Genomic DNA, 27,770 nt, shown 5'->3' with positions numbered 1-27,770 from the left:
TGAATATGGTCGGAATTTCTTAGGTCTAGAACCGGGTTCGACTTTAAAATTTGACTCATCCAATATTTAGACACGAGTTGGGAACAAGCATGACCAATTCGGGCCTATCCCATAATTATTCACTCATAATGTTTGTACGTGTCTTTATTTAATTATACACATAATAATGATATTCATTTGGCCGAAAGTATCAACGATTCTCTAATTATTACATCATATATATACATGATTAATAATATATATATATATCATTTCATATATGAAATTACATATCCATAATAATAATAATGTTAAAAATACTTTATCTAAAAGTGTTATGCATTATATTTAATCGAGTCTATAGTCAGGTTCGGGTTGAAAGGCTGACTCAGTCGACATTTAGAATCAGTTCTACGGCTGGGTTCAAAAAATGAATTGATCATCATTTATGATCAAATAAAAGACAAGCTTTATCCGGTCCAATCACATTTAAGAGTAGTTACATTATCAGACTTTTGTTTTAGCAAAAATTATAGCAAATAAAAAATTATATATCCTAAGGATTAAGGAAGAGATCAAAAGCATGTGACCCAAGTAAAAAGTGAAAAAAAAAGTGAAAATTCAAGTAGAAACGGCAATTAAATGAAGATGTAGGATTGTGGTAGACAAGTGTTGGATCATTTATGTTCTTGTGATGAATATACCCCATAAATATAGGCCACACTTTTTCTTCACTGCCTAATTTTCTTGGTAATGAAATGTGGGTCCTAATTTTGTTGCCCTAATAAAATGATATTTTCATCTATTAATGGTAAGTTTCTCCTATCTACTATATGGTACGTATATTTACTCATTCTGACTTATTTTGTTGCAACAGTTACTATTATTATAACATTGACAATTGATAACTGTTGACATTGAAAACATTCCACCTCAGCTCTTACTTCGGTTCTTTGTACTGTATATACCTTTTGAAAAGAATTCATATCTGAGTCGGAGTTATTTTTTTTTACTTTTAACATAAAAATGTTATCTCATTATTATATGTAATAATAAAAATATTACATTATATTTTTTTGGTTTTCAAGTTGAGATTCATTTTAAATATTTGGCCAAAAGCTACTATTTCTAATATTTCTTTTAATCATAAGAAAATAAATTTATTAGTATATATTGGTGTCTTTGGAAAAATCAAGATAATATTAATTCCTATTTTTATAACTTTACCATTACTTAGTTAGAAAAGAGATAATAACTAAAAATGAATAAATGTATTCGAACTTGAAATCAAACTTACACTGAATGATAAGTTGTTTGTAGTTTTGGTGTGCAATTATTTATTTTCTTAATAAATTACCATTTATTATTAATACAATAGTTACTAACTTTTTTCATTAGTATTTGAATATATAAGTTCAATCATTAATTATAATATAAGTGATGTTATATTATCCCAAAAATCAGTGCAAGAATCTTCATAACCATGAGAAGGTAATATGCATGTGTCATTTCCTAACCAAATTTCTTGTGGGTAAAAAATAATACATGTCACTCACATGATTTGAAAGATTTTAAATTTTTTTTAGAGATATAACATTTTTAATGAGATTTCACTTTGACGTTTTGACATTATAATTTTATCAAATTATTAATCAATAAATATAACACGTAATAAATAAAAACCAATACATACAATATTATATTTTTGTGATAACTTGACAAAAGTAGATTCTTATAATAATTCTTAATGGTTATAAAGTGTTGTGATGAAGAGTGGAAATGAACTCAAATATGATAGATTTTGGCTAAATAAACTTATATCTGTTTTGTAATGTGTTAAGTTATTTATTCAAGCCTATTTTGACTATTTATGAAAAATTAAAAGTATAATTTGAATGATAAACTATTCAGTACATACGTTATAAGAAGACCTTATATAGGTTGAGATATTTATATTCATATTATGTAAAATAATACAAAATTTAATATATAATTATTAATTTCAATCAATATTATACAAATTTCAAACGGTTACCATGCTAGGTTAAACAAAAAATTTCAATAGACAAACCTATATCACATTTTTTTGTTTATCTTGGTGAATGCAGGCCAGGAATAGGTAAACTGTAATAATCCTCCAATAGTTGTATTTTGCTCACTACTATCAAAACAATCTTCTGCGTGTTATAAACCATTTTTAACTAAATTGTATATATTTATAAAATGGTCACTTTTCTTGATTTTTTTAAAAGTATTCTAAGATTATTAGGCTACTCTCATTTAATATTAGACCTAAATTAATAATAATCGTATTGAAAACAACAACAAAAATAATCGAAGCTTTTAGTATGTCATATTGAGAAAAATTATAAATACGGCTTAGGAAATGAAAAACGTCTTTCCGAAATCACCACGAAAATATTTTAATTAGTGTCTAATAATAAAAACAAAAGGAATAGTATTAATAAGATATAATAGTAACTAATTTTTGCATACTTTTTAATATAGATAAATATATAATATGACAGAATAACAAGCAGTAAAAAAAATTTATACAATGAAGTGTGAATTATGTAATTATTAGTCTTAGATGAATGATCGAACACATTTATATAACTTATTTTATAAATACACATAAAAGTTTTAATAAAAAAATAATCAATAATGTTGATGTAATGGTGTTATATGAGACAACAATTTTCAGTATTCTTCTCTGTCATCTGAGAAACAAGACAAAACTGTACGACGCTGTCATTGGTGCAGATATGCCTCCTTGTTATACCGAATGTATTGTGCTTTTTTGGGAGATTTATTGGGATGGAAGGGGTAAGGATGAGAGAGGAAATGACGGGGTAATAAATGTTTTATTTGGGATTGTGAAATTTAGATAAGAGTTGGATAAAATAATGATAATATAATTTTTTTTTAAATATGTAATTAACAATGAAAAAATGAACAATAACATAATTATATAATTTTATTAATTCGATTTAGATATTTTAACATTTTGTTAGTAGAAAAATCTCGAATTTTCTAATAAAGCCTAAGAGAAAAAAGGATGGTATCGTGTTTTTCTTGTTTCACTTTGTTCTTTCCATAATGAACATATTATTTCATTATAAATAGAATAATAAAAGTATTATATTATTTCGTTTATTTTTTTGGTTTTTATAACTCTTGTCTCTCTATTATTAAAGAATATTCTTTTTCTATCTCGATAGTCTTCCTTTCTTGTATTCACTCTAAGTTATAAATTTTATTATTATTTTTGCACATATTTTTTTCTTCTTGTAAAATTTGTTGATATTCCATTTTGGATCATGAAGACCCTAATTTAATTAATTAACAAAGATAAAAATTTCACTCATCACTTAGTTTCAAATGAATATACAATAACATTTAGAAAATATAAGATTTATATAAGATGATGGAAATCCTTAATGTTCTTTATACTCTCCTCATTGCATTTCATATCTTTTATAATTAAAGGTATTCACAAATAAATTTACAAATCATTAAAGAAATATTGTGATAAATTAAAAAAATATCATGATGAACATTTTAGTATATAAGATTTGTGACCTTTGAAATACTTTCTAGGAATTGAGGTGGCTCGTATCGTGGATGAACTCGTGCTAAGTCAGAGAAAATACGACTTAGACATCTTGGACGAGAGTGGACTACACGATTATTGTATTGTTGATGGACTCATGTTCAATGAGAGGAAATACACCTTGGACATCTTGGAGGAGAGTGGACTATATGTGTTGTTTAATTCCATTCCCATGGAACAAAACATTCATTTGATTGCAACACTTGATACCGTACTAGTAGATACTGCCTAATATCAACGACTAATTGATCGCTTACTATACTTACAAGTCACTAGACCTGACATCACTTATTAAATTTGCTCAACCAAATTTTGTCTAGTCCACGACAATATCACTTGGACACAAGAGTTTTGTGTTATCTGAAATTGACACATGGTAAGGCATTTTCTTGCCATCCACCGGAAATTTGACTACATTCTGTGATGTTGATTGGAAAGTTGTTTACTTACTCAACGCTCCTGGACTGAATATCTAATCATGTTGGGAAGTGCATCAATATATTGGCACACTAAAAATCAATTTGTTGCTTATCGATCCTCGGCTGGGACAGAATGTCGAGCAATGGCTATTACATTAAGTGAAATCTTTTGATCACGATGGCCATTACTCGGCCTTGAAACGCCACTAGTTAGACCTACTTCACTTTATTGCGACTCAAGTGCTGAGACACATAACCAACAACCTGCTAGTCTTTCACAGACGTAATAAACATGTTGAAATTGATTGCTATTTTATTTGTGTGAGAGTTGAATCTCTTAGAACCCATCCCTTATATATTAGTACAAAAATCAGATAGCGGACATCTTCACCAAACCATTTGGAATATAATAGTTTTGTTTTTTTCTGGATAAGTTGAGCATTTGTGTTCTTCACGCTCCAACTTAAAGGGAGCGGAGGAAATAATACATTCCTTATTTATCTATATTATTAGATGTTAGCTATTTTAGGATCTTATTTTTTGTTTTGTTCCAATCTCCTCCTTATTATATTACAACCCCTTCCTTATTTTGTTGGATTTTGTTACATTCTCATATACTAATATTACTTTTCCTCATATATTTATTCCCTTGTCATAGTAAATAAATCAAGTTTCCCAAATTTATTACTAGGGAACCAAAGTTGTAGGGTTATGAACCACAATAAATGGAAAAAAAAACAAATATAATACAAGAAAAAGAGTATTCCAGCCTAAGATAAAACTAGTAGTATCAAACCTAAAACAAATACTCCAATGAATGTATGACATGATTCTTAATCTCCACAAGATTTATAAAATGATCAATGATCCCCCCAATTATATTCCAAATATCCATTGTGACAATATACATTTGTGAAACATGAATCAACAACAAACCATGGTAATATGCTTATATGGTATCATAACATTAGTCATTTATTCCAAACGTCACATAAGGCATTATAAATTACTAACCAAGTAATCAAAACATTATACTATATTTTATATATAAGCACCACTTGCTTGAGTTCCTACCACCAACACATCATCAAATTAAATAAATACCAATCAACACTTAAATCATAAAAATTTAATCCTTTACCCACTCCTAAATTTCGGCCATAAATGTTAATGATGCATGCAGATATGAATTTGAACTTCAAAAGCGAACTGCTGAAACTTTATATTATACCCTTTCCGGTTTGATGTTTTGCTTCGATTTTTGTAGGATTGATTCAATCAACAATTAATCTTTGATGCGGAACGGATAAAACCCCTTGCATCTATTTTCCACATTGCTGTTACAATTAATTTGTTCTTAACATTGCATGGCTGACATATGAGATATTAAATATGATCCCTTCCCTTTAGTGCAAAACACAAAACTAGTCCACTTATGCGACCACAATATAAGATGCTTCATTGCCCACGCTTCACTTGTTAAATGATTCGTGGCATAAAGAGTATCTATTCATCCTATGGATAATTTATGTCCTATGGATATGAAACTAATTTATTTTAACTTGTGTGATTGTCTCTCTCAACAAGTGTCACTCTAAAAAATCGAACCATTAAACTTTTGGTCTTTTTGGATCTAATGTGACCTTACACCACTAAACCAATACCTTGTTGGTGACACTTTTTCATTTAGGCTCATATGAAAAATATAGCAATGACTTTTCTCTATAATCAGCCATATAAGATTCTAGTGGTATAAGACTTCATTAAATCCTCTGGATGACCAAAATATTAATAGTTTGATTCCTGGTCATAACACTTATTGGGAGGGACAACCACAAAACTCAAAAAAAATTATTTATTTAGCTATAAGGTAAAAAGATATCATTCGTAATATCTAAAAAGGAATTTTAAGCCAATGCCACAGGGAAAGACTAAATGGGACAACCTATTAAATCATTGTTATTATTGTCCAATTACAATGTGATCCCACTGCCTTCAATGCAATTTATGTTGTCTTATCCTAATATAAACCATTAAGCTCTCTTTCCACACTTCTCTCTCTATCAATCGTAAATCAACATCTGTGCTATAATGTGGAAAATGTAGTTTGCTTAGTAAGGCCATAGCATTTAATTGGCCTTCATATTAGGCTAAGCTCATGGGCCCATTATGGTTGAAATAAAGGGGAAAATCTTTAAGGTTTTGTTTGGAAGTTACGAGGGAAACAAAAGTAAACTGACCACAAAGTTAGAAAGGAGAAAGAAGAGAAGAAAAAAAGAAGGCAAATCATCTCTCTTATTTGATAGTACAAAAATTAGATGAATGATAATGTAAGAATATTTTTTATTTTTCTTTTAAACATGTAATTAACAATGTCAAATTAACAATAATATGTAACTATAAAATATTGCTAAAAATATTTAGGTAGTTTGATATTTTATCTCCAAAAAACTTCAAATTGAGGGAACTTTAAAAATAGACACATTGAAGGTTTACTTAGAGGGTTTGAGAAAGCCTCCAAAACCTAACCCTTCTCCTTAATTCAACTCTCAAACGAGGGGAAAACTTTTCAAAGTCATTTATTCTCTTCACATCCAAAACCACACTCTCAAACAAAACATAATGCTTTGTTTGGGAGCAACTATGAAGGAAATGGAAGAAGATGGATCAAATGGTTAGGAAGAAGGAAGATTCCCTTGTTTGGAAGTATGAAATATAGACGAGGATGATAAACTAATGTAAGAATATTTTTATTTTTTCCTTTGAAAATGTAATTAACAATGAGAAATGAACAATAATGTATAATTATATAATATTACTAAAAATATTTTGATATTTTGATATTTTATCTCCAAAAACCTCAAATTATGGGACTTTAAAAATAGATACATGGAGGGTTCCTCCAAACCTTTTCCTTCTATTTCATCTAACTTCCAAACAAGGGGAAGACTTTCTAAAGTCATCCGGTCTCTTCCATTCCCTTCCAAAACTCCACTATCAAACAAAGCCTAAAAGGAAAAATAGTCTAAATCATTCAATAGTATATTAATAATTATTAACTTTCGAATAAAAATAATGCACATGATTGATAATATATTAACGGTCTAAAGAACTTTATAATGATATTATATATATATATTAAATAAGTTTGTTTACTTTGTCAGGTGTATTAGTTTTACTTAAGAGTCAATAATAATTAACACATAAATTATGGATAGTATGTTAATAATGTAAAAAACTCCTAGTAAATATTATTTCCTCATCTAAAAAAATGATGATATCATGGAATCAGCATATGAGAAATATAATGCCAGTTTCAACAATAATAAAGATTCTGTTATTGTTATGCTTGTGCAATACTTGAATTCTTGAAGTGTGGCCAAAATATAAGCTAAGTCACTCAAAAGGAAGTGATTTTTAAAGGGAATTGAATTCTCATTCATTTGAAATAAAGGTATAATGGGTTTGTCCATTTATAAGAATTGGAAAAGCTTTATGCTTTAGTGCTTGACTTCTTGAGGAAGTTACCACTTGCTAATATGTAGTGCCTTCTGAAATATGTTAAAAATGTTATTAGTCTGGTTTTAAGAACATTATTTGTTACTCTCTTTGAAAATATAGCTACCAAACGAGTAAGGAAAAAAAGAAGATAATAATATGCTTTTATCACTAGAATTTTGCATACTCAAAGAACACAACAAAGAAGAATGCCTGTACTTAAAAGAAGCAAAAAATCAAACTTAGGTTATAACATTCTCAATTGATAGTGGAAGAAATAGTATATTATACTGATATTTATCTGGTTTAGCTTAATTAAATTTATCACCTCTCATGTCTAAAAAACTACATCCACCTTTCTTTATTAGAATAATGCATTTTAGTTATAATGCATTCAGTTTCAACTAAGTTGAGTTTAGTTGTAAATCTGTTTGTAAAGTAACTGAGTTTATTACTTCAGTTACTTTACTATTTTACCCTCCTGTATTTCCTATATAAGTAACACTAGTTACTTCATTTTAATCATCAATAAAATTACAAAATCAAAATCAGAATCTCTCATTCTCTCTTCTCTCTTTCGATCTTCTTCTTCTCTGTTTTTCCTACCTCTTACATGGTATCACGCCATGGCAACCGAAACAAACTCTGGGACTTTCCGATCTTCTCCTCCAATTTCTCCTTCCGCTACTACGCCACTTGATGTGGTGTCCTCTCCTCTTGTTCTTCCTTCTCCGTCCATGAAGCTCACCGAGAAGAACTATCTAGTGTGGAGACACTTCATGTTAGCAACCCTAACATCAAATCGAGCAACTTGATTTGTTCGTGGAACTGAAATTCCACATAGATTTCTCAATGATGATGCTTGACTAATCAATCAAGTCAATGCATCGTATCTTTGATGGGATGACCTTGATCAATGTGTCTTCTCATGGATTCTTAATTCGCTATCTGAAAGTTTGCAACCACGAGTGGTAGGCTGTGTTCACTCGTGGCAGCTTTGGGAAGAGTTAGATTCGTTTTGCAATTCGCAAATGAAAGCTCGTAGCCGAAAATTACGTTCTCAACTCCGCTCAATCTTGCAAGGATCAAACTCTATTTCTAATTACTTCACCAATATCAATAGTCTAGTTGATGGCCTAATCTTTATCGGCACTCCAATTTCTACCTCATAACACATTGATTACATCTTAACGGTTTAAATGAGGAATATCAACCAGTGATTACCTCCATTGAAAGTCAAATCGATTTACCTACAATTCATAACCTAGAGTCATTTATGCTGACCTTTGAATCTAGGTTAGAAAAGAATAAACACAAGACTATTTCATATGCTCTTTCTGTGAATATAGCATTGGATTCTCCCCTATCCTCTACACCTGTATCTTCTTAGTCAAAGCCATATATGATACCTTCAGCATACTATTCTCCTAAAACAGAACCTCCTTCTCCAGCTCCTTATGGCTATGGGAATTCAAATCAATTTTGTGGTTCTCGTGGACGTCGTGTGAACTATGGTGGACGTCGCCGTGGAGGAAGATACCCTCGTGGAGGTTCCTCACCAACATTTTGTGTTTACTGCAACAAGCATGGGTATGGTGTTACCTTCTACTACTGTGCACCTCCAAACTTTAGAACTGGATAGAATATGCAACATGGATCCTCAGGATATGTGCCACGTCATTTACACTACAACTCATTTCAGACTAATCATGGACCATCCAGATATTCGGCTCGCTTCTATCCAGAGTATCCAACTGATTTCTACAATGACAATGGTGGACCATATGGTTCACATAATGCTAGAGATTCCTTGTTTGGGCCATGCCCGTCTCAACACTACCACAATTATCCCATATCTGCTCACAAGGCCAACAGAGAGCTTCCTTCTTCTCCACCAAGGGACCCTAAGTGTGTTACCTAGTACCCTGACTATAGAGCAACAAATCACCTAACCACGGATGCATCACTTGTTCATGAACCAGTTGAATATTTTGGTCATGATCAAATCTACATGGGTAATGACACTAGTATTCCAATTCACTCTGTTGGAAATTCTCAATTTACTTCTTCCTATAATTCAAATGTCTCCTTATCTCTCAATAATTTGTTGCTTGTTCCTACCATAACTAAAAATCTCCTTAGTGTTTCACAATTTACCAAAGACAACTTATGCTATTTCGAATTCCATCCTAACCACTATTTTGTGAAATCACGTGATACTAATCAAATTCTTCTTCAAGGGTCTCTCACCAAGGAAGGACTCTATGCCTTTCATGGTCTTCTACCTAGTTCAAGTCATTCCCTTCTACTTTTACTCATACAATAAGTTGCACTGGTTTATCTATCCCTGCAACTTGTAATAGTTCCAATGTTTTTATTCTCTAGCATAATAGGTTAGGACATCCTCATTACACTATTGTAAAAGATATTTTGACTCAATGTAAAGTTCCTTCTATAAATAAAAATCTTGTTGAATTCTGTTCTTCTTGTTGTATGGGAAAAACACATAGACTTCATGCACCCACTTCTACTAGAGTTTATCATTTTGATTTTGAATTACTGTACTTTGACTTCTGGGGCCCTGCCTCTGTTTACTCAACTAGTGGTTTTCGTTATTATTTCTCTATTTTAGATGTCTACACAAAACATACTTGGTTATTTCTGTTAAAACAGAAATCTGAAACCTTACATGTCTTTCAATATTTTCTTAAGTATGTTCAAAACCAATTCACTCAAACAATTAAAGCTGTTCAGAGTGACTATGGTGGGGAATTTAGGCCTTTTAATGAGTTCCTAAAGTTTGTTGGGATTGTGCATATGATTACTTGTCTTGACACACATCATCAACAATGCATAGTTAAAAGAAAACATAGGCATATATTTGAGACTAGTTTAACATTGTTAGCCCACTCTCATCTACCTATGACCTTTTGGGACCATGCTTTTATCACTGTCACATATCTCATAAACAGGCTTCCCTCAGTTACTCTTAATCACAAATCTCCCTACCAACTTTTGTTTAACCAAGTTCCTGATTATAAATTCCTCAAAGTCTTTCTGGGAAGTTCAGAATGTATCTTTCTGGGACACTCCCTCAATCTTAGTCACAGAAGTTCAGAATGTATCTTTCTGGGATACTCCCTCAATCATAAGGGTTACAAATGCCTGTCAAAAGAAGGAAAAATTTACATTTCAAAATATGTCATTTTCAATGAACATCATTTTCCTTCTGTCAAAATTGTTTCTATCAGTATACCTTCCTCTGTCTCTTCACCCTCACAGTCTCCTATTGTGTTCTCTAAGCCTCAATGTGTCTCACCTACTGAAACATCACCTTATCCTGCATCAGAATCAACTATGTTACCTCAAAATAACACTGAATTACATCCACAGAACCCTTCTCATGCCCCTGTTCAACTCACCTAATCCAATTCTACTTCACAAGTTTCATCTGATCCACCTTTTCCTTCTACTGGCTATTCTCTATCTATACTAACAACTACTTCTTTTGTATCTAATGAACCTCTTCTTCTTCTTCCTTCTCATCCAATGCAAACCAGATCCAAATCTGGAACCAACTAGTGTCAAAATTGCCCTTACAATTCCAGTTTGGCAGCATGCTATGAAGGCAGAGTATGATGCACTCATGGCCCTTAATACCTGGACTTTAGTGCCACTGCCACATCTCAAGCAAGCTACTGGGTGCAAATGGGTCTTCAGAATCAAAGAAAATCCAGATGGCACTATCAACAAATACAAGGCACGACTTGTTGCAAAGGGTTTTCTTCAAAAGCATGAAGTAGATTATAATGAGACATTTTCCCCTGTTGTAAAGCATGTCACAATCAAAATTCTATTAACTCTTGATGTCACTCATCCTTGGCCACTTGAGCAATTGGACATCAACAATGCATTTCTTAATGGCTTTCTCAATGAAGAGGTCTATATGACACAACCCACTGGCTTCTAACACATTGATAAATCATTGGTTTGCAAATTAAACAAAGCTATTTATGGCCTAAAACAAGCCCATAGGCAGTGGTTTGAAAGGTTAAAAGGGTATATCGTCAATCTTGGTTTTCAAGTGAGCAAATGTGATAATTCACTCTTCTTTCAAAGTTGTTCCACTCATCAACTATACATTCTAGTATATGTAGATGACATCATTGTCACAAGATCTTCAAACACTCTTATTCATAAGGTTATCCAAGATCTTAGCAACACTTTTGCTCTAAAACATTTAGGAACCGTAGACTATTTCCTAGGCATAGAGGTCAAACACAAACAAAATGGATCTCTTTTTCTGTCTCAATCAAAATACATCAAATATCTTCTTGAAAGGGCACATTTATCTTCTACAAAAGAAAGCAGTACCCCTATGGCTAACAACTGCAAATTAACTAAGCATGGCTCAGACTACTTTGAAGATCCCACATTCTATAGATCCATTGTAGGGGCCTTACATTATGTTACTATTACCAGACCAGATATCACCTATAGTGTGAATAAAGTGTGTCAATTCTTGGAAAAACCCTTAAAATCTCACTAGACAGTTGTAAAAAGAATTCTTAAGTATCTTCATGGCTCCAAATCTATGGGATTATCCATCAATCCGACTGCTAGGTTCACTGCCTCAAAACTATCTCTTGTGGCCTTTTGTGATGCTAATTGGGCTTCTGACGTGGATGACAAAAAATCAACTTCAGGAGCTTGCCTCTACTTGGGTCCAAATCTTGTCACTTGGTGGTCAAAGAAACAAAATACAATCTCAAGATCTAGCATTGAAGCATAATACAGAAGCCTGGCTTTAGCCTCTCAAGAACTAATGTGGATTGAATCTCTTCTCAAAGAACTCAAGATATCTTTCAACACTCCTATTATTTTATGTGATAATCAGAGTACAATGGTTATGTCTCACAATCTAGTTCTGCACAACAGAACTAAATAGATAGAATTGAATCTCTATTTTGTCTGAGATAAGATTCAAAATAAAAGTCTTATAGTCAAGCATATTCCCTCATAATTCCAAATTGCTGACATTCTAACAAAACCTCTTCCCAACAATCAATTCATCACTCTAAGGAATCAATTCAGAGTTCAAAATTTTCTATAGATCTGTACCCTCAGCTTCAGGGGGATATATTAGAATAATGCATTCAGTGTTATTAGAATAATGCATTTGGTTTCAACTAAGTTGAGTTTAGTTGTAAATCTGTTTGTAAAGTAACTGAGTTTGTTACTTCAGTTACTTTACTATTTTACCCTTCCGTATTTCCTATATAACTAACACTAGTTACTTAATTTTAATCATCAATAAAATTACAAAATCAAAATCAGAATCTCTCATTCTCTCTTCTCTCTTCTCTCTTTCGATCTTCTTCTTATCTATTTTTCCTACCTCTTACACTCTTTAAAGGAGATTAGTATATTCACAATCATCTCCCTTTCACGATACTTTCAAGATACTTAGTGTAATATATATATATATATATATATATATATAATTACGAGATATTCGTGTATAAAAAAAGAGCATAATGATTTGTATAATTTCACTAAACCGTGGTAGTCAGTGTAATTTATGATTGAGGATAATGAGGTTAATTTTGCAATTTTGCAAACCGAAACTCTTATTGTTGAGAATAATTAGTTTAACCAACACTCTTTCCACCGATTTTATATTAACTATTTTGATTAAAATTTAATCTTTCTTACAACATTAAATACTACACCCTCAATTCAAAATATAAAAAATCTTTGAATGATTTTTTTATCAAATATATCATTGAAAGTATCAAAACATTCTCGCCTATCTTTTAGGGACTTGTTGATTAAGTTTAAGAACTTCGGGGGAATTATTGTCTCATGTGGGAACATTTTAAAACTTCGAAGGACTAATTTGATTATATAAATTTTTAAGGGTCGAATTGGTGACACTTTTCTCTCGAGGAATAATACTTGGGCTACAGAAAGCGTTTGTTTCAACTTTCCAGTATCAAATTATATCCCGGGAGGAATGTGATTCTCAGGAATACTTTAGTTTTTGTACATTCCCGTGTCTGGTTTTATGAAAAGCAATGATCTTTATGGTAAGACATCAAAACTGCACACAAAAGTATGAGGAGGAAAAAATTGAAGGTGGAACTTATGGGGATACAAGCAAGCTCATTTTAGTAGTTTATACACGATAGTTTTAGTAATACAGAGTGTACCAATTTGATCTATAAAAAATAAAAACTCAAACTAATATTCAGATTGTAAATGTAGATTAAAATAATCTCTTATATAGATTGAAGTGTCTCAAAAATAAGTAACAAAAAAGTTTAAAAAGAGTAATTTGTCACATTTAATATTTTTAAGATCATTTTGAGTTTTTCAAGTTTTAGTGACCGAAAACAAAAAAAAATTTGAATGACCAAAATGAGTATTTACTCTAAATGAGTGTCATAAAAACACATTAATTAACCATGCATGCACGAGGAGGCATATATACATATAGCAAATAAATTAAGTGACAACTTTTAGTCCTAATTGTATAGTCAAATTTATTGTTTCACAATTTTTATATAAAAATTGTTCTCATTGAGTCAGTTGATCAGTTTTACACAGGAGTAAACCATTTTTTCATTTGCTCTCACTTGGATTTTCCTTTCAACCAATGGCATAAAACATTGCTAAAGCTAAAATCATAATCAATGGAGATAAAATCAAATAATGAAAGTTGAGTAAATAAAAAATAGTTTACACCAGTGTAACCAGATTCTTACATATGCATGAGATAGGATAGAAAAAATAGAAAATGTCAAAAATCATGTGATTGATATTGGAATATTGTCTTTTACAAATTATGCATCTGAGGCAAAATTGTCAAAGATTGAAAAATTACAGAAGACTAGTTCTGTTAATGTGTACTGATTCTAAATTGATATATTCTGTGTGATGATTGAACCTATACAAAGCACAAGGTAGCTATTTTCTCCAAAAGGTAATTGACCACATCATATAGCTTTAACCCATCATTGTTACATTTTCTGAACCTCTTCATAGATTGAATGGAAGAGGGCAGTGTTAATATACCTCTCACCAAAACTAGGAAATACAACCTTCAATAATGCAAAACAAGAGGGAAAAGGAATCAACATTAGGGACAATCATTAACATTGAGAAATATTTCTCATGGAATAAAGTAAAGTAGAACATCTACATGCATTTATCGATGAAGTATTGGAGAGTATCCAAACAGTATCGGATTTATAAATTATTTAATTTTCAAAAGAATAATTTTGATACGCTACCGGTACATATCGATGAAGTATCGGTATCAGATACAGATACATAAAGGTTATTAAAGTTCGGTGTTTCATAGAATACCCGAATAAGCATGTTAAATCAACAAAATAACTTGAGCCCAGAGATGATTTAGAGAGCAAAATGAACTGTTGAGTTTGACATCCTAAAACAAAAGCTAACCAGCACTGAGATGAACAGATAAATAGATCTCTAAGCAAAATGCTCATCAGTTTTGGTGACAAAAATTCACAAAGCTACTTCTGATTCTATCAACATGAATGTTTAAAACTTTCAAGTAATGAAGTGCCTAATCATGCATATAAATTTTAAAGGGTACTTCAATGAAAACAACCTAAAGAGACAAAATATCTAAAAGAAACTCACCACAATGAGTTTTCCGGAATTCTCAGGGCGTCTTGCTAAACTTATGGCAGCTGCTGCTGCAGCTCCTGAAGAAATTCCAACCTAGATACAAATTTTAAATTATAAAAAAACAAACTTCGAAAAGTAAAAACCAAACTACTTGTAGCCTACAGTTACATTGAATTCCAGCAACACGCACAATTGAAGATGAAGAAGGCCAAACCAATAGTTAACTGAATTTTGCGTCTAGAAGATATACACACTAAAAATATGTAGAGAGAACTAAATACATATAATAGATATACAAAACCAGTAAATAAATTCAAGAACGTGATTGTCATTGCTAATAACTGACACTAGAAAATGAAACACAGAACAAATTATATCTTAAGGTATTTTAAATTGTAACTTACCAGCAAACCTTCTTCCAATGCTAATCTCCTTGCCATTTCAATAGCTTCAACATTGGTAACCTGTGCTCTCATGAGTCAGGTTAATTTATCATGAAAAAATAAATTACACAACAGCAACAGCAACAACAACAACAATCAAGCCTTTAACACACAAGTTGGGGTCGGCTACATTGAATGTCATAATGCTCTATCATAAATCATGTCCGTTGGCAAAGCATTGATCTCTAAGTCTTTATTAATCATTTCGCCTATGGTTTTTTTGGTCCGCCTCTTCCTCTACAAATTGGACTAACCTCCATTTGATCTACTCTCCTTACGGGGACTTCTACTGGTCTCCTCCACACATGTCCAAATCACCTAAGGCACGATTCTATCATCTTTTCTACAATAGCAACTACTCCAACTTTCACCCTAATGCATTCATTTTTAATCCTATCTTGTCTACCATTTTTTTATTATGAAAAAATAAACTATTTAAGAAAATTATGAAGATAAAGCAATGCATAACTGAAAACAAAAGGCCACTAAGAAATAGCTAGAAATAGTTCAGCACATGACACTTCAGGCAAATCAATTATAACCAAGTAGATGACTCCAAAATTGAACTCTTTATTACCTAAAATAATGATAAGCATAAAGGTGAATCTATAACAGAGAATAAACTTTTTGTTTACCTTGATAACTTCATCAAGCAGTTTGACATCCAAATTACTAGGCAGAAAACCTGCAACAAATTCTCCAACATAGTCAATAGCTGAAAAGAAAATCCAATTAAGTGGATATTGTGCTTGAAACTAGCAGCACAAAGACAAACAACAAGAAAGAACATTTATGAACTTTCTAAAAGATTCTTACCTGGATTGTCTCCTGAGATCACGCTTCTTTCTGCAGGCTCCACTCCAACTACCTAAGCAAAGATATAACATGGCACACTGTAATGCTAGGAGAAGGACAGTTAAACAGATAAAGCATCACTTGCACTATTAAAATCAAGAAGCAAGTATAGTATACAGCAATAATTGTCTTAATAGATGCCCGGAACACTCATACGCATCATAAAACTTAAGTCTTAGTGGAAAATATTGGCCACACTTTATGGTTTAATAAATTGTGTGCTAGAATAATTATACAGCTATTTTTTGCCTCTCTCTTAATCAAACACAGGAACAAACAATATATAGCAGTTCATAAAGAATAAGGTTGGCAATGAGCTGAGTTGGGTCAAGTTTGCCTAAGCTCAAGCTCACCTCACCTCAATGAAAATTTGTTTGGATTGAGCTTGGGTGAATAAATGAACACAAGCTTATTTGATTGCTCAATCATCTCTCAATGTCGCTGTCGCCTCACGACGTGTAGCCCGAGTTCAACCAGGCAACCAATAACATAAAAAAGACAGCACCAACTATTCAACTTAAGGGTAGGATTACCTATATATGCAGGATTGACAGGTTGAGGGGACACATAATAGCTGAAATCATGAAGTAATATGAAGCATTTTTCCATATTTATCTTAATAAACTATGGTGAAGTTGGAATAGTTTTAAACATGTCTACATCAAAATCTATAGCAATAAATATCAGTTGAGTTTTTAATGAGAATGAACAGTATTTAATAAATCAATCTCATACTTGTGGGCATAATATTAAATGTTCAACTCATCCACTTAAATATTTATTATTACATGACTAGTTTCTTTCAAAATCATCTATACCCATCACTGCTTAAGGGTGGTAAGAATGCATACAGTGGTGGCTTGTGGGGGTCGTAACATGTTCGAATTAAGACTATTGCCTATTGGTAATGAGTGAGAACCACTTGATCAAGGCAAAGTTATAAAGTTCTTTGAATATTAACTGATAATATGGTTTTTATATGTAGATTTAGACCATAAACATGAGACAGAAGGAAAAAAATAGATTTTTAAGTGAGCATGTGTCTATCAAGCTAGTTCATAACCCAATGAGTTGAATCTATGAAAGCTCAAATTTGGCTAATTCATTTAACAAGCCAAAATTTAAGGCTCCAGATCATGACCCTAACTTGTTGAGTTGTTGGCATAAGTTGTCACAATTTCATAGAATTTCTTTTATTATAAATAGAGTGCAGGTAATGGAATTTGAACTCAAGACCTCAGAGACTTAAAAGAGAATATCAATTAGCAAATAAACAAAATTGTCAAAGAAATAATTGAACCTTTATTCTTTGGTTCATCATTTTCAGATAACGTCCACTGCCTGTAATAGTTCCGCCAGTTCCAATCCCAGCAACCAGTACATCAACATTACCCAAGGTATCCTCCCATATCTCTGGCCCTGTAGTTTCGAAGTGGATCTGTAATGTGTGCATTAATAACATGTATTTTAACTTATGTGACAATTTATATTTCATTGATGCACCGTATAATTCAAAACACGGTGATTAATAAGGTGAGGGGTTTTCATATTAGATGGATTAGACTTAACCTTTGTGCTAGTCATGCTATCAAATTGTCGAAACATACCTTTGTGTTAGTCATGTTATCGAATTGTCGAAACATGTAAGCATTAGGTGTTCTGTGAAGAATTTCTTCAGCTTTGTCAACTGCCCCTTTCAGTCCCTTCTCTGCATCAGTCAAAACAACCTCTGCACCAAATGCACGTAAAAGAACTCTCCTCTCAATATTTACAGAAGCGGGCATTGTGACAATAAGTTTGTACCCCCTTGTTGCTGCAACAAAAGCAAGGCCAAGTCCTGTATTTCCTGTTGTTGCTTCAACTAAAATAGTCTGCAACAATACATATTCAGGAATTTAAAGAAAATCCGAGATAGGAAACCTTAGGTTTGAACAAACCATAACATCCTTGTTCAAGTTTAAAGATAGCTGGCGTACTAAAAATTGCATTAACCTATCTACAAGATTTACCTTCCCTGGAGAAATTGCTTCCATCTCTTCGGCATCAGATAACATGCTATAGCCAATTCTGTCATTTTGAACCATACCATATATTAAAACATGACATTCTGTATCCCCGGTTTGAGGGTAAAAAGCATATTGTAAAGTGCAGATCATGGAATGCTATCAGGTAATAATATCTTTCAATTTGATGAAAATGCAAAATAACTTGATCAATGACCACTACACCATGCTGACAAGTTTCTCACGAGATGAGCCATACTGATATGGTTATATATAACAGATTAAGAGTACCAAACCTTAACAGGACTAAAGCATATCATAACAAAGAATGAAGAAAACAATTTTTGCGAAAACCAGTCTATAGACTTTCTCTAACATAACTACTACCTGTCCTTGACACTTCGGCAAGGCTCCATAGACTCAAGTTTTGCAGCAACATTTGCCACACAGCCTTCTGTAACTTTATTGAGGTACACCATTGGTGTATTTCCAATCAACTGCATTAAATTTAAGATATCGTTCACATTTTGTATAAATAAATTGTATCAGTATTATTATTATTAAACTTAACTTTCCTTTCAGCCCCTGAATTTGTAAGTATATACCATATTATCCTGATTATAACAGATTATCATTTTAGTCCTTGAAAATACAAGCGCTAGTCATATTAGTCATAGAAACGAAGAACCATCCTCCACCATCAGTCGAATATAGCTTATAAGCTAGCCAAGTAGCTTATTTGACCAATAAATTGCTACTTGTTGGTGTTTGATAAAGGGGCTTATTTCAATAAGCTGTGAGCTTATATGCTATTTGAGGCAACTTATTGCATAATAACCTAGGGGCTTATATCATTTTGCAGCTAGCTTATCACCAAATCCTACAAAACAGTTTCAAACTTTCAATTCAATCAGCTAAAAACGTTTTACCTAGATTATAGCTTATAAGCTATTACTTTTAGCTTATATAAGCATCCAGATAAGGTTATAAGCTAGTTGTGCCAAATAAAGCCTAGGTCACTAAAAAGAGCAATCTAATGCACGAGGCTCCCACCTAATATGAATACGGAGAGTATATATATGCAGCATTATCCCTCAAGCGGGGAGTCTGTTTCCGGAAGTTGAATTCGTGACCTCTTTGTCACTAAGCAACAATTTGAGGCTCGCCCTTATCGTCAATAAGCAGCAGCCTAGGTCACTATATTCTAATTTTGTAAAATAAAGGACCAGTAGTGTAATACACCGAATGCTTCTATATTCACATTACATTCAAAATACTTAAGAAATGGGTACATTAAAAAATAAAACTTTCGAAGTTTATGAGAGGAATGTAACAGTAAGAGTTATAATATTTGGGTTAGTGCAAAACCTGGGTAACATCTTCGGCAATGTTAACAGTGTCAAGTCCTTCTCTATTGCTAGAGTACACTGATACTAACGGAGAAGGTTTAACGGAGACGGAGGAAGGTAGTTTGTACGGAGGAGAAGAAGTAAAAGGTTTGAGGGTAGTAGTTGTAAAACGGTGACGTTTTAGTGGAGTAGTGAAAGGTTGAGGAAGAAGAAGATGGGAAGATGATAGCATTGTTCTTATTCTTGAAGGGACTAATGTGTTTTTTTTTTAAGATTTAAGATGGGTTTTATAATTTATTTATTCATCGTTTGCTCAAATTTTATTTTATTTTTTGGTCATGATTATTTAGTTAATTCAATATCACGGTGTGTTACGGGCTTTTTGGGACAAAAAGGTTGGGCTTCCTTTTCTTTATCCTTGCTAATTGATAATATGGATATAGACATACAAAAAACAATTAAGAGTGTAATTGATAATATGTAGTGAAATATAAAAATTTGTATACAATCAATACATTATTTAATATTAATGATTAAATATAAATTATAAATAATACAATAATGATATATAAAACTCATAATTATTATTGGATACATTTTTTTTCTATTAGTTAAATATTCATTGTTTAAGAATTAAGACAAAAAAAGCTTCCTATTCTAAAACCACAGTCTCTAACTTGTTAGTTATGCGAAAGAGATATGATTTAAACTTGTGAGTTATGATTAAAAATGAAAAACTAATATTAACCACAAGTTAACTATATATATATATATATATATTCACTATTGATTAACAATTGTTATTTAAATAATAATTGATTCATAACTAATACTTAGGGGTGTAGTCCAAGAAGGTTCTATGAAGAATTCTATTTAAAGCATAGCATACAAACAAGTAGTCTAAGGTTTAAAACAAGAGAAAAAGATGTCTAAGCTAATCGTGTATGAGTTTTTTACATAGTTAGTATATTATTCATTAATCATTTTCAATCATTGTTGACTTTTAATAAAAATAATACAAATAAATGGTGGATGACGTATTGACTGTATATAAATCTTTACACTCTCAATGTATAAATATTACACTCTTGAAATAATTCTATATATTTTTTGTATAACCAAATGTATCATTCATTAGATAACGAACTAATCTTTTTTAAGTATGTCTCTCCCAAGAAGTGTCACTCAGAGAAATTAACTTTTAACTTTTTGATCTACTTGGGAATCCAATAGGACCTAACTTCACTAGATGAAGAGGTAAAAAATCCTATATAATTATATAGGTTATGCTCCAACTTTAAAAAAATCTCATATACATAAGAATGACAAAAACACTCGACTTGTCGACACCTGCTAAAATACCCATAATAGATACCCGTAAAAATAGCTTATGAGTGGGAACGAGTATCATGATATCCGCCATATGAGTACCACATATTTATAAATTTAGTTTTTTAATTAAATAATTTATATATTACAAGATTTATTATTTTATAATTATATATTATCTATTTATTATTATTTTGTAATGAACTTTAGTAATTGAAATGAATGATAAATTTAATAGATACATAAATTTTATTATTCATGTATTAATTATTTTATATATTGATTATTGAAAAATATATAAATATATATTTAAACATAAAAATTATTTGGGTACCGCAAAATATCTGCTACCTGTAGGTGTACTCACAAATAGTGCAGATATAAATACCAGAAAGTAGTATCTGCGCCCATTCCTCCCCCATTGTCATCCCTACGTATACTAGGTCGAGCAGTTAGACTATTTTATGTTTTAAAAGCAAAAATATAATTGATATTATTTTAACATATTTATGGGTACAAATCTATTAATTGACAATTTGTATGTATAAGAACAAATATTAACGCTCAATGTTGAGGGCGATTGATGGGAGATAACTATGAATTTCGAAAAGGATCTTAATTTATTACAATACTTAAAATATTATTAAGAAAAGACATTTATACTTGTATTAAAGAATATGAAATTGAAAATATGAGATGGTTCGATATAATATATAATCAAAAGCAAACAAATTTGTGATTTTTATCATTATTTAAACAAATCTTCATTAATTACTTTTCCATTTATAATTTTATTCTGAATTTAAAACAACATTTACTTAGTATATGAAAACCATGTTATTGGGATTGAGAGAATATAAAAATAACAATTGTAAAGAAAATATTCATATCTTTCATTTAACCTTTCTAAAAGCATTCTCATCAGCATTCCAATGACAATTTAGACAATAATATCAAAACTTGACTTGATTGGGGCATCACTTTATTATCGCCAATGTAATAATCCTCACAAGTTATTATAGAGTAATCAAGTCCAATTGCACGATTACTAGATTGTCTAATTTTTTGTAATTTGGTTTTTTGGAAGATAATGGGGTAAAGGAAATATTTGAGAGCATAAAATATATTGATAAAATGATTCTAAAACCTTTAATTTATTTTTATTCTCTTCCAAAATTCAAGTTGCAATGAAATTTTTATGCATATTTGCTAATCAATTTTTAGATGGTAAGGGATGAATGAATGGGAAAATTTGAGTTGTGAAATACACTTATTCTCAAGTCCCATTTTCCCCTTCTTTTGCCCATTTAGAAACCAAGTCACACCTTTACTTGCCATGAGTATTCTATGGATGTTACATAGTTATCTTGGGTTTATTCAAGTGTAAAGTCTCACATTGGATATGTAAGGAAGAGTGAAAGAATTTATAAATAGAAAAGACCCATGAAACTAATGCCTTAAAGTTTTGGTTCAAGATGTAGTGTTTCACTTGTGACTAATTGATAAAACATGCAATGTACATTTTTTCTTACTACATACATTTCATTTCTTAGAAGTCATATTTCTTATCTACCTACTTCAAACATGCAATCGATAAAAACAAAAAAAAAACATACAACTTCGTAAATTAATAACATAAGTGTTTAATACCACACGAGAGAGCACAGACAGCGAATAGATCTTTACTCATTCCATTAAGAGAGCTTAACAGAGGTGGACAAACATGTTTTTATTCTTATTCCTTAGTTAGCGAAAACAAAACATTTTAAAAAATAAACATAATTATAGATCTTTTGTAATTAACTCATTCAAAATTCTATTAATTGGAATTTATTTAGTTTTTCTTTTAATATGGAATCCAATTAAACATTTAAGCATTTGTGACTAGCTTAAAAGTTAGATGACCAAAAGCAATTTAACCTAAGCAAATATACCCAAGGAAACATAAAAGTTTTTTAAGTTAAGTAATGGTGTCCAACTACGTAGTATTTTCCCTATTTCTATCCATTCGTTTCAGAATTAGTCTCCATTGGTAATTTGGGATAAGATCACCTTCATATTTAGAATGTATTATATATATCAGATATAACCCACCAAATACACCATGAATTGCATTGTTTTTTTTATTCAACCATGAATTACAATAAATCGGTTAGACTCCATGCCTTAACCCAAAAACTTTAAGTCATAAATATATAATGGGAAGTACATCACATGTTTCAGAAGTGAGTAACAGAAAGTTTGTTCTACATATCATACTAAAGTAACCCTCATACTAGGAGATAAATTATCTCACCCAACTACTAAATTTTTAATATATACACTTTTTTTAACTTTAAGAAATATTTTTGAAAAAATATTTAAATGAGACACAAGTTATAATTTTAGTGGTAGGAGAAAATAACTTTATTTATTTTCCATATACCCAAGTGTTTTCTTTATATGATAATGGGTCAGATAAATACACAATAACCCCAAAACTTAATGATATGGATTCAACAACTTATAAGCTCCCAATTTTATTCATTACTAAATAATGTGGACTTGAAACTCAAACAAATATTTAATCCATAATTAATAAAAAAAAGTAACAAAATTGTTGTGATTGTAAATCCTGCAAAAATACTATAATGGTTTACAATTAGAATTAGATTGTCATATCTGAAATATTGTTGAAGCTCGAAGGTAGTGAATATCCTTACTTGAGTGCACCTATTTAAGTGTTTTTTTTTGGTGGAGTATCTTTCACCCTTTGGACGAGGAACTAATCCATTTCTTCTTTTCTAACAAATGTCGTTCATATGCATTGAACATTTGACATTTTGCTATTTCTGTGTGATCTTGCAGGGTGTTACATCATTAAGCTAAAAGCCTTGATGGTGCACCTATCTAAGTGTGGTTATATGTTTGGAGCAAGAAAACTCTTCCTAACTGATTTTTTTTGTTCTTTTGCTGTAGTGGAATGCCACTTATTGAATCAGATTTATCATTGAAGTACCCAAAAAACCTTTATTTTATGCCCCCAAGTTCAACCATAACTGGGTACATATTCCCTAAGTCCTCTTTTTTGTCCTAACTCTTGTGGTATGAACATTACATAACCATTAAGAAAACATGAAGTGATTAAAACTAAGTATTCTTACATTTAAAATGACAACATATCCAAAATCTAAGGTATACAACTCCTAAGAAAAATACCTTTCTTATAACAAGTTAACTCTTACCTGGTGCAGTTTTTGATTTGAGCCTCATTTCTTTACCATAGAGAGACCTGAAAAACCTTCTAGACCTGTTTGTTTTCAATCTAATTCTTGGAATCTTACGCGCAACGGCCTGCCAAATCATTTGGACAGCATCACCCTCCTTAGATGGGAACTGAAACTCAAAGAAATTCTCAACCTCTTTCAACTTGTTCCACATTCTAGTCCACTCATCTTTGCCAATGCTGCTAATGAGGTTTATTAGAAACTTTTCTTTTAGAGCATCGGTCGAACGAACAAATATGCAGAACTCGGTGTAGTCAAGTACATCCTCATATGGCAGCTCAATTTCATCACTTATGATTACAGGTACACAATGACTAACAATGGCATCAAACAAGCGATTCGATGAAGGGGTATCTCCTGCTATGTTAAGGCAGAATTTCGATGAACGCATGCCTTCAGTAGCTGTCTTGACTCCACCTTCTTTCGCGCTCCCGAATGAAAAATGCACACCCTTTTCATCTTTTAAGAGAGAATATAGTTCTTGCCTAATATGACCTCCCTGAGAATGAAAAAATTTCAACTTGAGCACAATTGAAATTCTGAGCAAAGAAAAAGATATATGCATTGTATTCAGAACTCTACCTTTCCAAATCATGAGCTACTTCCTAAGCATTTCTCTCACAACTGAGATACTAACTTTTTCATAAACATTAATAAACTTAAGAATACATGAACTTAAGCCCTTGTGTAATGCAGCCTGAATGAAGATGTAATTCAGAACCGAAACTCCTACATCGATAGATCCGAAGAGTAAATAATTTCTGATAACGGGGCAAAAAGTGATTTACATGACAAATTAAACTACTTGATTTTCTAGTTAAGTAGTTATATCAATAAAATCACAGGTATAATATTAGTATTGAATTTTTCTAACATTTTTCCACACAAAATTAGTTGTAATGGTGCAGGATACTGGTATTGCATCAAACCAACATGCACATAATATAAAGTTTAAGGACTATGGCGCTAGTAATCCCCATATTGGTATAGGAGCTCATAAAATGTACCACAAGGGAAGAATCATAAGGCTAAGGTTAACTAAGAACCAATAAACAGTAAGAACCAATTTAACTTATGACTTTATGAGCTTAAGAAGTACACATTCAATCCTCTTAAAAGCTAAGGAAACAATAAAACAGATATATTAAAGAGTAAGAGGAACATACATCTTTTCTCTTTATTCCTCCTTGGAAGTACAACAAAGTTGGACGGCTATGAAAGCTGGACGAGTCATTGACATAGGAATCGACTAAATGTTTATAAGGCGTAATCACATCTTTTTCAACATTGGCCATGTTTGAAGGGTATCTTCCGAAATCTGATAGTATAAATGTAGCAGGCCATAACACCTTTCTTGCATTTAATATACTATTTGGATGATGAGCTAAGATCAAATGATCCCTTCCCCCGGACTTCTTCCATTCATCTCGAGCTCGTAGAAACTTTACTAACTTATCTTGTAGTACATTGTTCCTGCTACTCTTATCACGCGGACTAGTTTTCGAGTCTAGGTTATAGCTCAAAGAAGAAAAGAATGGCACAAATATGATATCAGCTTCACTAGAGTTTATAACTCTGATTGCAGCCTTAACATTTGAGGCTGCTTCAGGTAGTTCGGAATTAAGAAGATCCAAAGTAAGCCAATATTCTATACTATGTTGCAAGAACAAGAATCCAGGGTAATATGGTATTTTTGTTTTCATATTAGGCCAAACACTTTTCCCTTCAGGTTTCCAATCCATGAGTCCAAAATGAAACTCAGAAGGTAAATCATACATAAAAACTTTGAGAACAACTTTTTCATGCCTTCTGCATTTCACACTATCATCTGTTTTGGATATTTCTTTTGTCTCGCGGTTTGCTTCTACATTTTCGCTACCAAATGAGGACTCAACATTATGGTTCTGCACCTCAGAATTTGTATCATTGAAGGTAGTAAAATAATTGGAATTGGGTAACAAATTGTTTAACAAATTCTGGTAAATGGATTTAGGACTACTCTCGGAAAATGGCGAACGAAGAACAAACAACATACACATAATTGTCATAAACATGACAGTTGTCATCGAAAAGCATAACAAGGAATGCTTAGAAGCAACATTTATAGCAGCTGATACATTTCTTGTCTCAGCCATTGTAATAACATTCCAATATTCCAACCACTCAATACTTGAAACAACCTTCAACTTTGTTATTTAAGATAACCCACAAACATGGTCGATAGACATAAACAAAATGGATTTGACGCTCGAATGAGCGCCAAATCTATTTGTTCAAATAATAATAATGAGAAAGAAAATGAGGGTCCAAAACTAAATGCAAAATTTTGTAAAGATATTAAGATCATGAAACCTCTTCAGAGTGATTTGCATAGCAAAGAGTGCATTCAAAACTACAAATCACATTAGATTAATGCACCAACAACCAACAAAATCATTGCGACAATGCCCCTGCAACAAATATCTAATGAAAACCCAACAAAACCCCACAAAAAATGTGTGTTTCAATGAGGTAAAGATAGAGAAGTGGATAGGAAGAAAAGCAAAGAAGGTATGAACTTTAAACTATAGGAGAAGATAAGATTCTATATATGTATGTATTTGTTTTTCTTGTGTGAATTGCTATGATACAAGTTGGAATGAAAGAAGAAAAGGTGGGAAAAGGTTCTAACCTCACTATGGGAGCGTTTTCCTCACCTTATAATAAAACATTTTTTTGTGGTATATTGTTTATGGCATATGGTTATATTAGAATAATTAACATTGAATCATGTCCATTTACTAGAAGGAAAAATATTGGGTAATGTGCTAATATTAGTTAGTACTTTAATTAGATCAAACTATATGTGAGGACAACAAATAACATTCGCATCTGTATCTATACTATATATAAAGCCAAAACTTGAAATAATTTTTCTCATGGTGTAATTTTCATTTCCTATATTGCCTTTAACATTATTTAATTTTTACAAAAAAAACTATATAATTCTAAGCAAATACCACCAATTCATTAATTAATCACATATCTCACATTAAATTAAATATTATCATAAATACAAAAAAATATAATATAAAGTACACCGAACACAACAACTCCATTTTAATTCAAAAAATGAAATATATAAAAATTGAATATGTAGTATCATACAATATTTGTCGATAGGCACGAAGTGCCTGTACACACTAGTTGTATATAAAGCCAAAACATGGTGTAACTTCCACTATGTATAATTTTTACTTCCTATTTTATCCTTAACATTGTTTAATTTTTACAAAAAAAACATATAATCCTAAATAACCACCACTAACCTAATAATTAATCATATCTCTCACCTTAAAGTAAACATTATCATAA

The 27,770-nt window shown here is 31.4% G+C and overlaps 2 protein-coding genes across 3 annotated transcripts; both read right to left on the bottom strand.

The window, feature by feature from the left end:
* Positions 14,331 to 20,104, bottom strand: LOC109358717 (probable S-sulfocysteine synthase, chloroplastic). 2 transcript variants are annotated; one of them, XM_019603121.1, is made up of 10 exons: positions 19,841 to 20,104; positions 18,860 to 18,969; positions 18,479 to 18,536; positions 18,077 to 18,340; positions 17,770 to 17,907; positions 16,431 to 16,482; positions 16,250 to 16,311; positions 15,576 to 15,635; positions 15,184 to 15,264; positions 14,331 to 14,612 (listed from the first exon to the last, which is right to left on the bottom strand). In XM_019603121.1, the coding sequence occupies exons 1-10, from the start codon at positions 20,051 to 20,053 to the stop codon at positions 14,532 to 14,534; spliced, it is 1,119 nt and encodes a 372-aa protein (XP_019458666.1). In that variant the 5' UTR covers positions 20,054 to 20,104; the 3' UTR covers positions 14,331 to 14,531. The 2 variants fall into 2 exon arrangements, with proteins under 2 accessions (XP_019458666.1, XP_019458667.1); XM_019603122.1 differs by having other exon boundaries at positions 16,250 to 16,299; positions 19,841 to 20,102.
* LOC109357736 (probable arabinosyltransferase ARAD1) lies at positions 24,159 to 27,051 on the bottom strand. Its single transcript, XM_019601762.1, has 2 exons — positions 25,583 to 27,051; positions 24,159 to 24,915 (listed from the first exon to the last, which is right to left on the bottom strand). Exons 1-2 carry the CDS (start codon positions 26,549 to 26,551, stop codon positions 24,364 to 24,366), a joined length of 1,521 nt encoding a protein of 506 aa, XP_019457307.1. The 5' UTR covers positions 26,552 to 27,051; the 3' UTR covers positions 24,159 to 24,363.

This window comes from Lupinus angustifolius, chromosome LG10 (assembly GCF_001865875.1).
Source record: "Lupinus angustifolius cultivar Tanjil chromosome LG10, LupAngTanjil_v1.0, whole genome shotgun sequence".
Taxonomy (NCBI): domain Eukaryota; kingdom Viridiplantae; phylum Streptophyta; class Magnoliopsida; order Fabales; family Fabaceae; genus Lupinus; species Lupinus angustifolius.
This window is presented reverse-complemented; position numbering and strand designations above follow the sequence as displayed.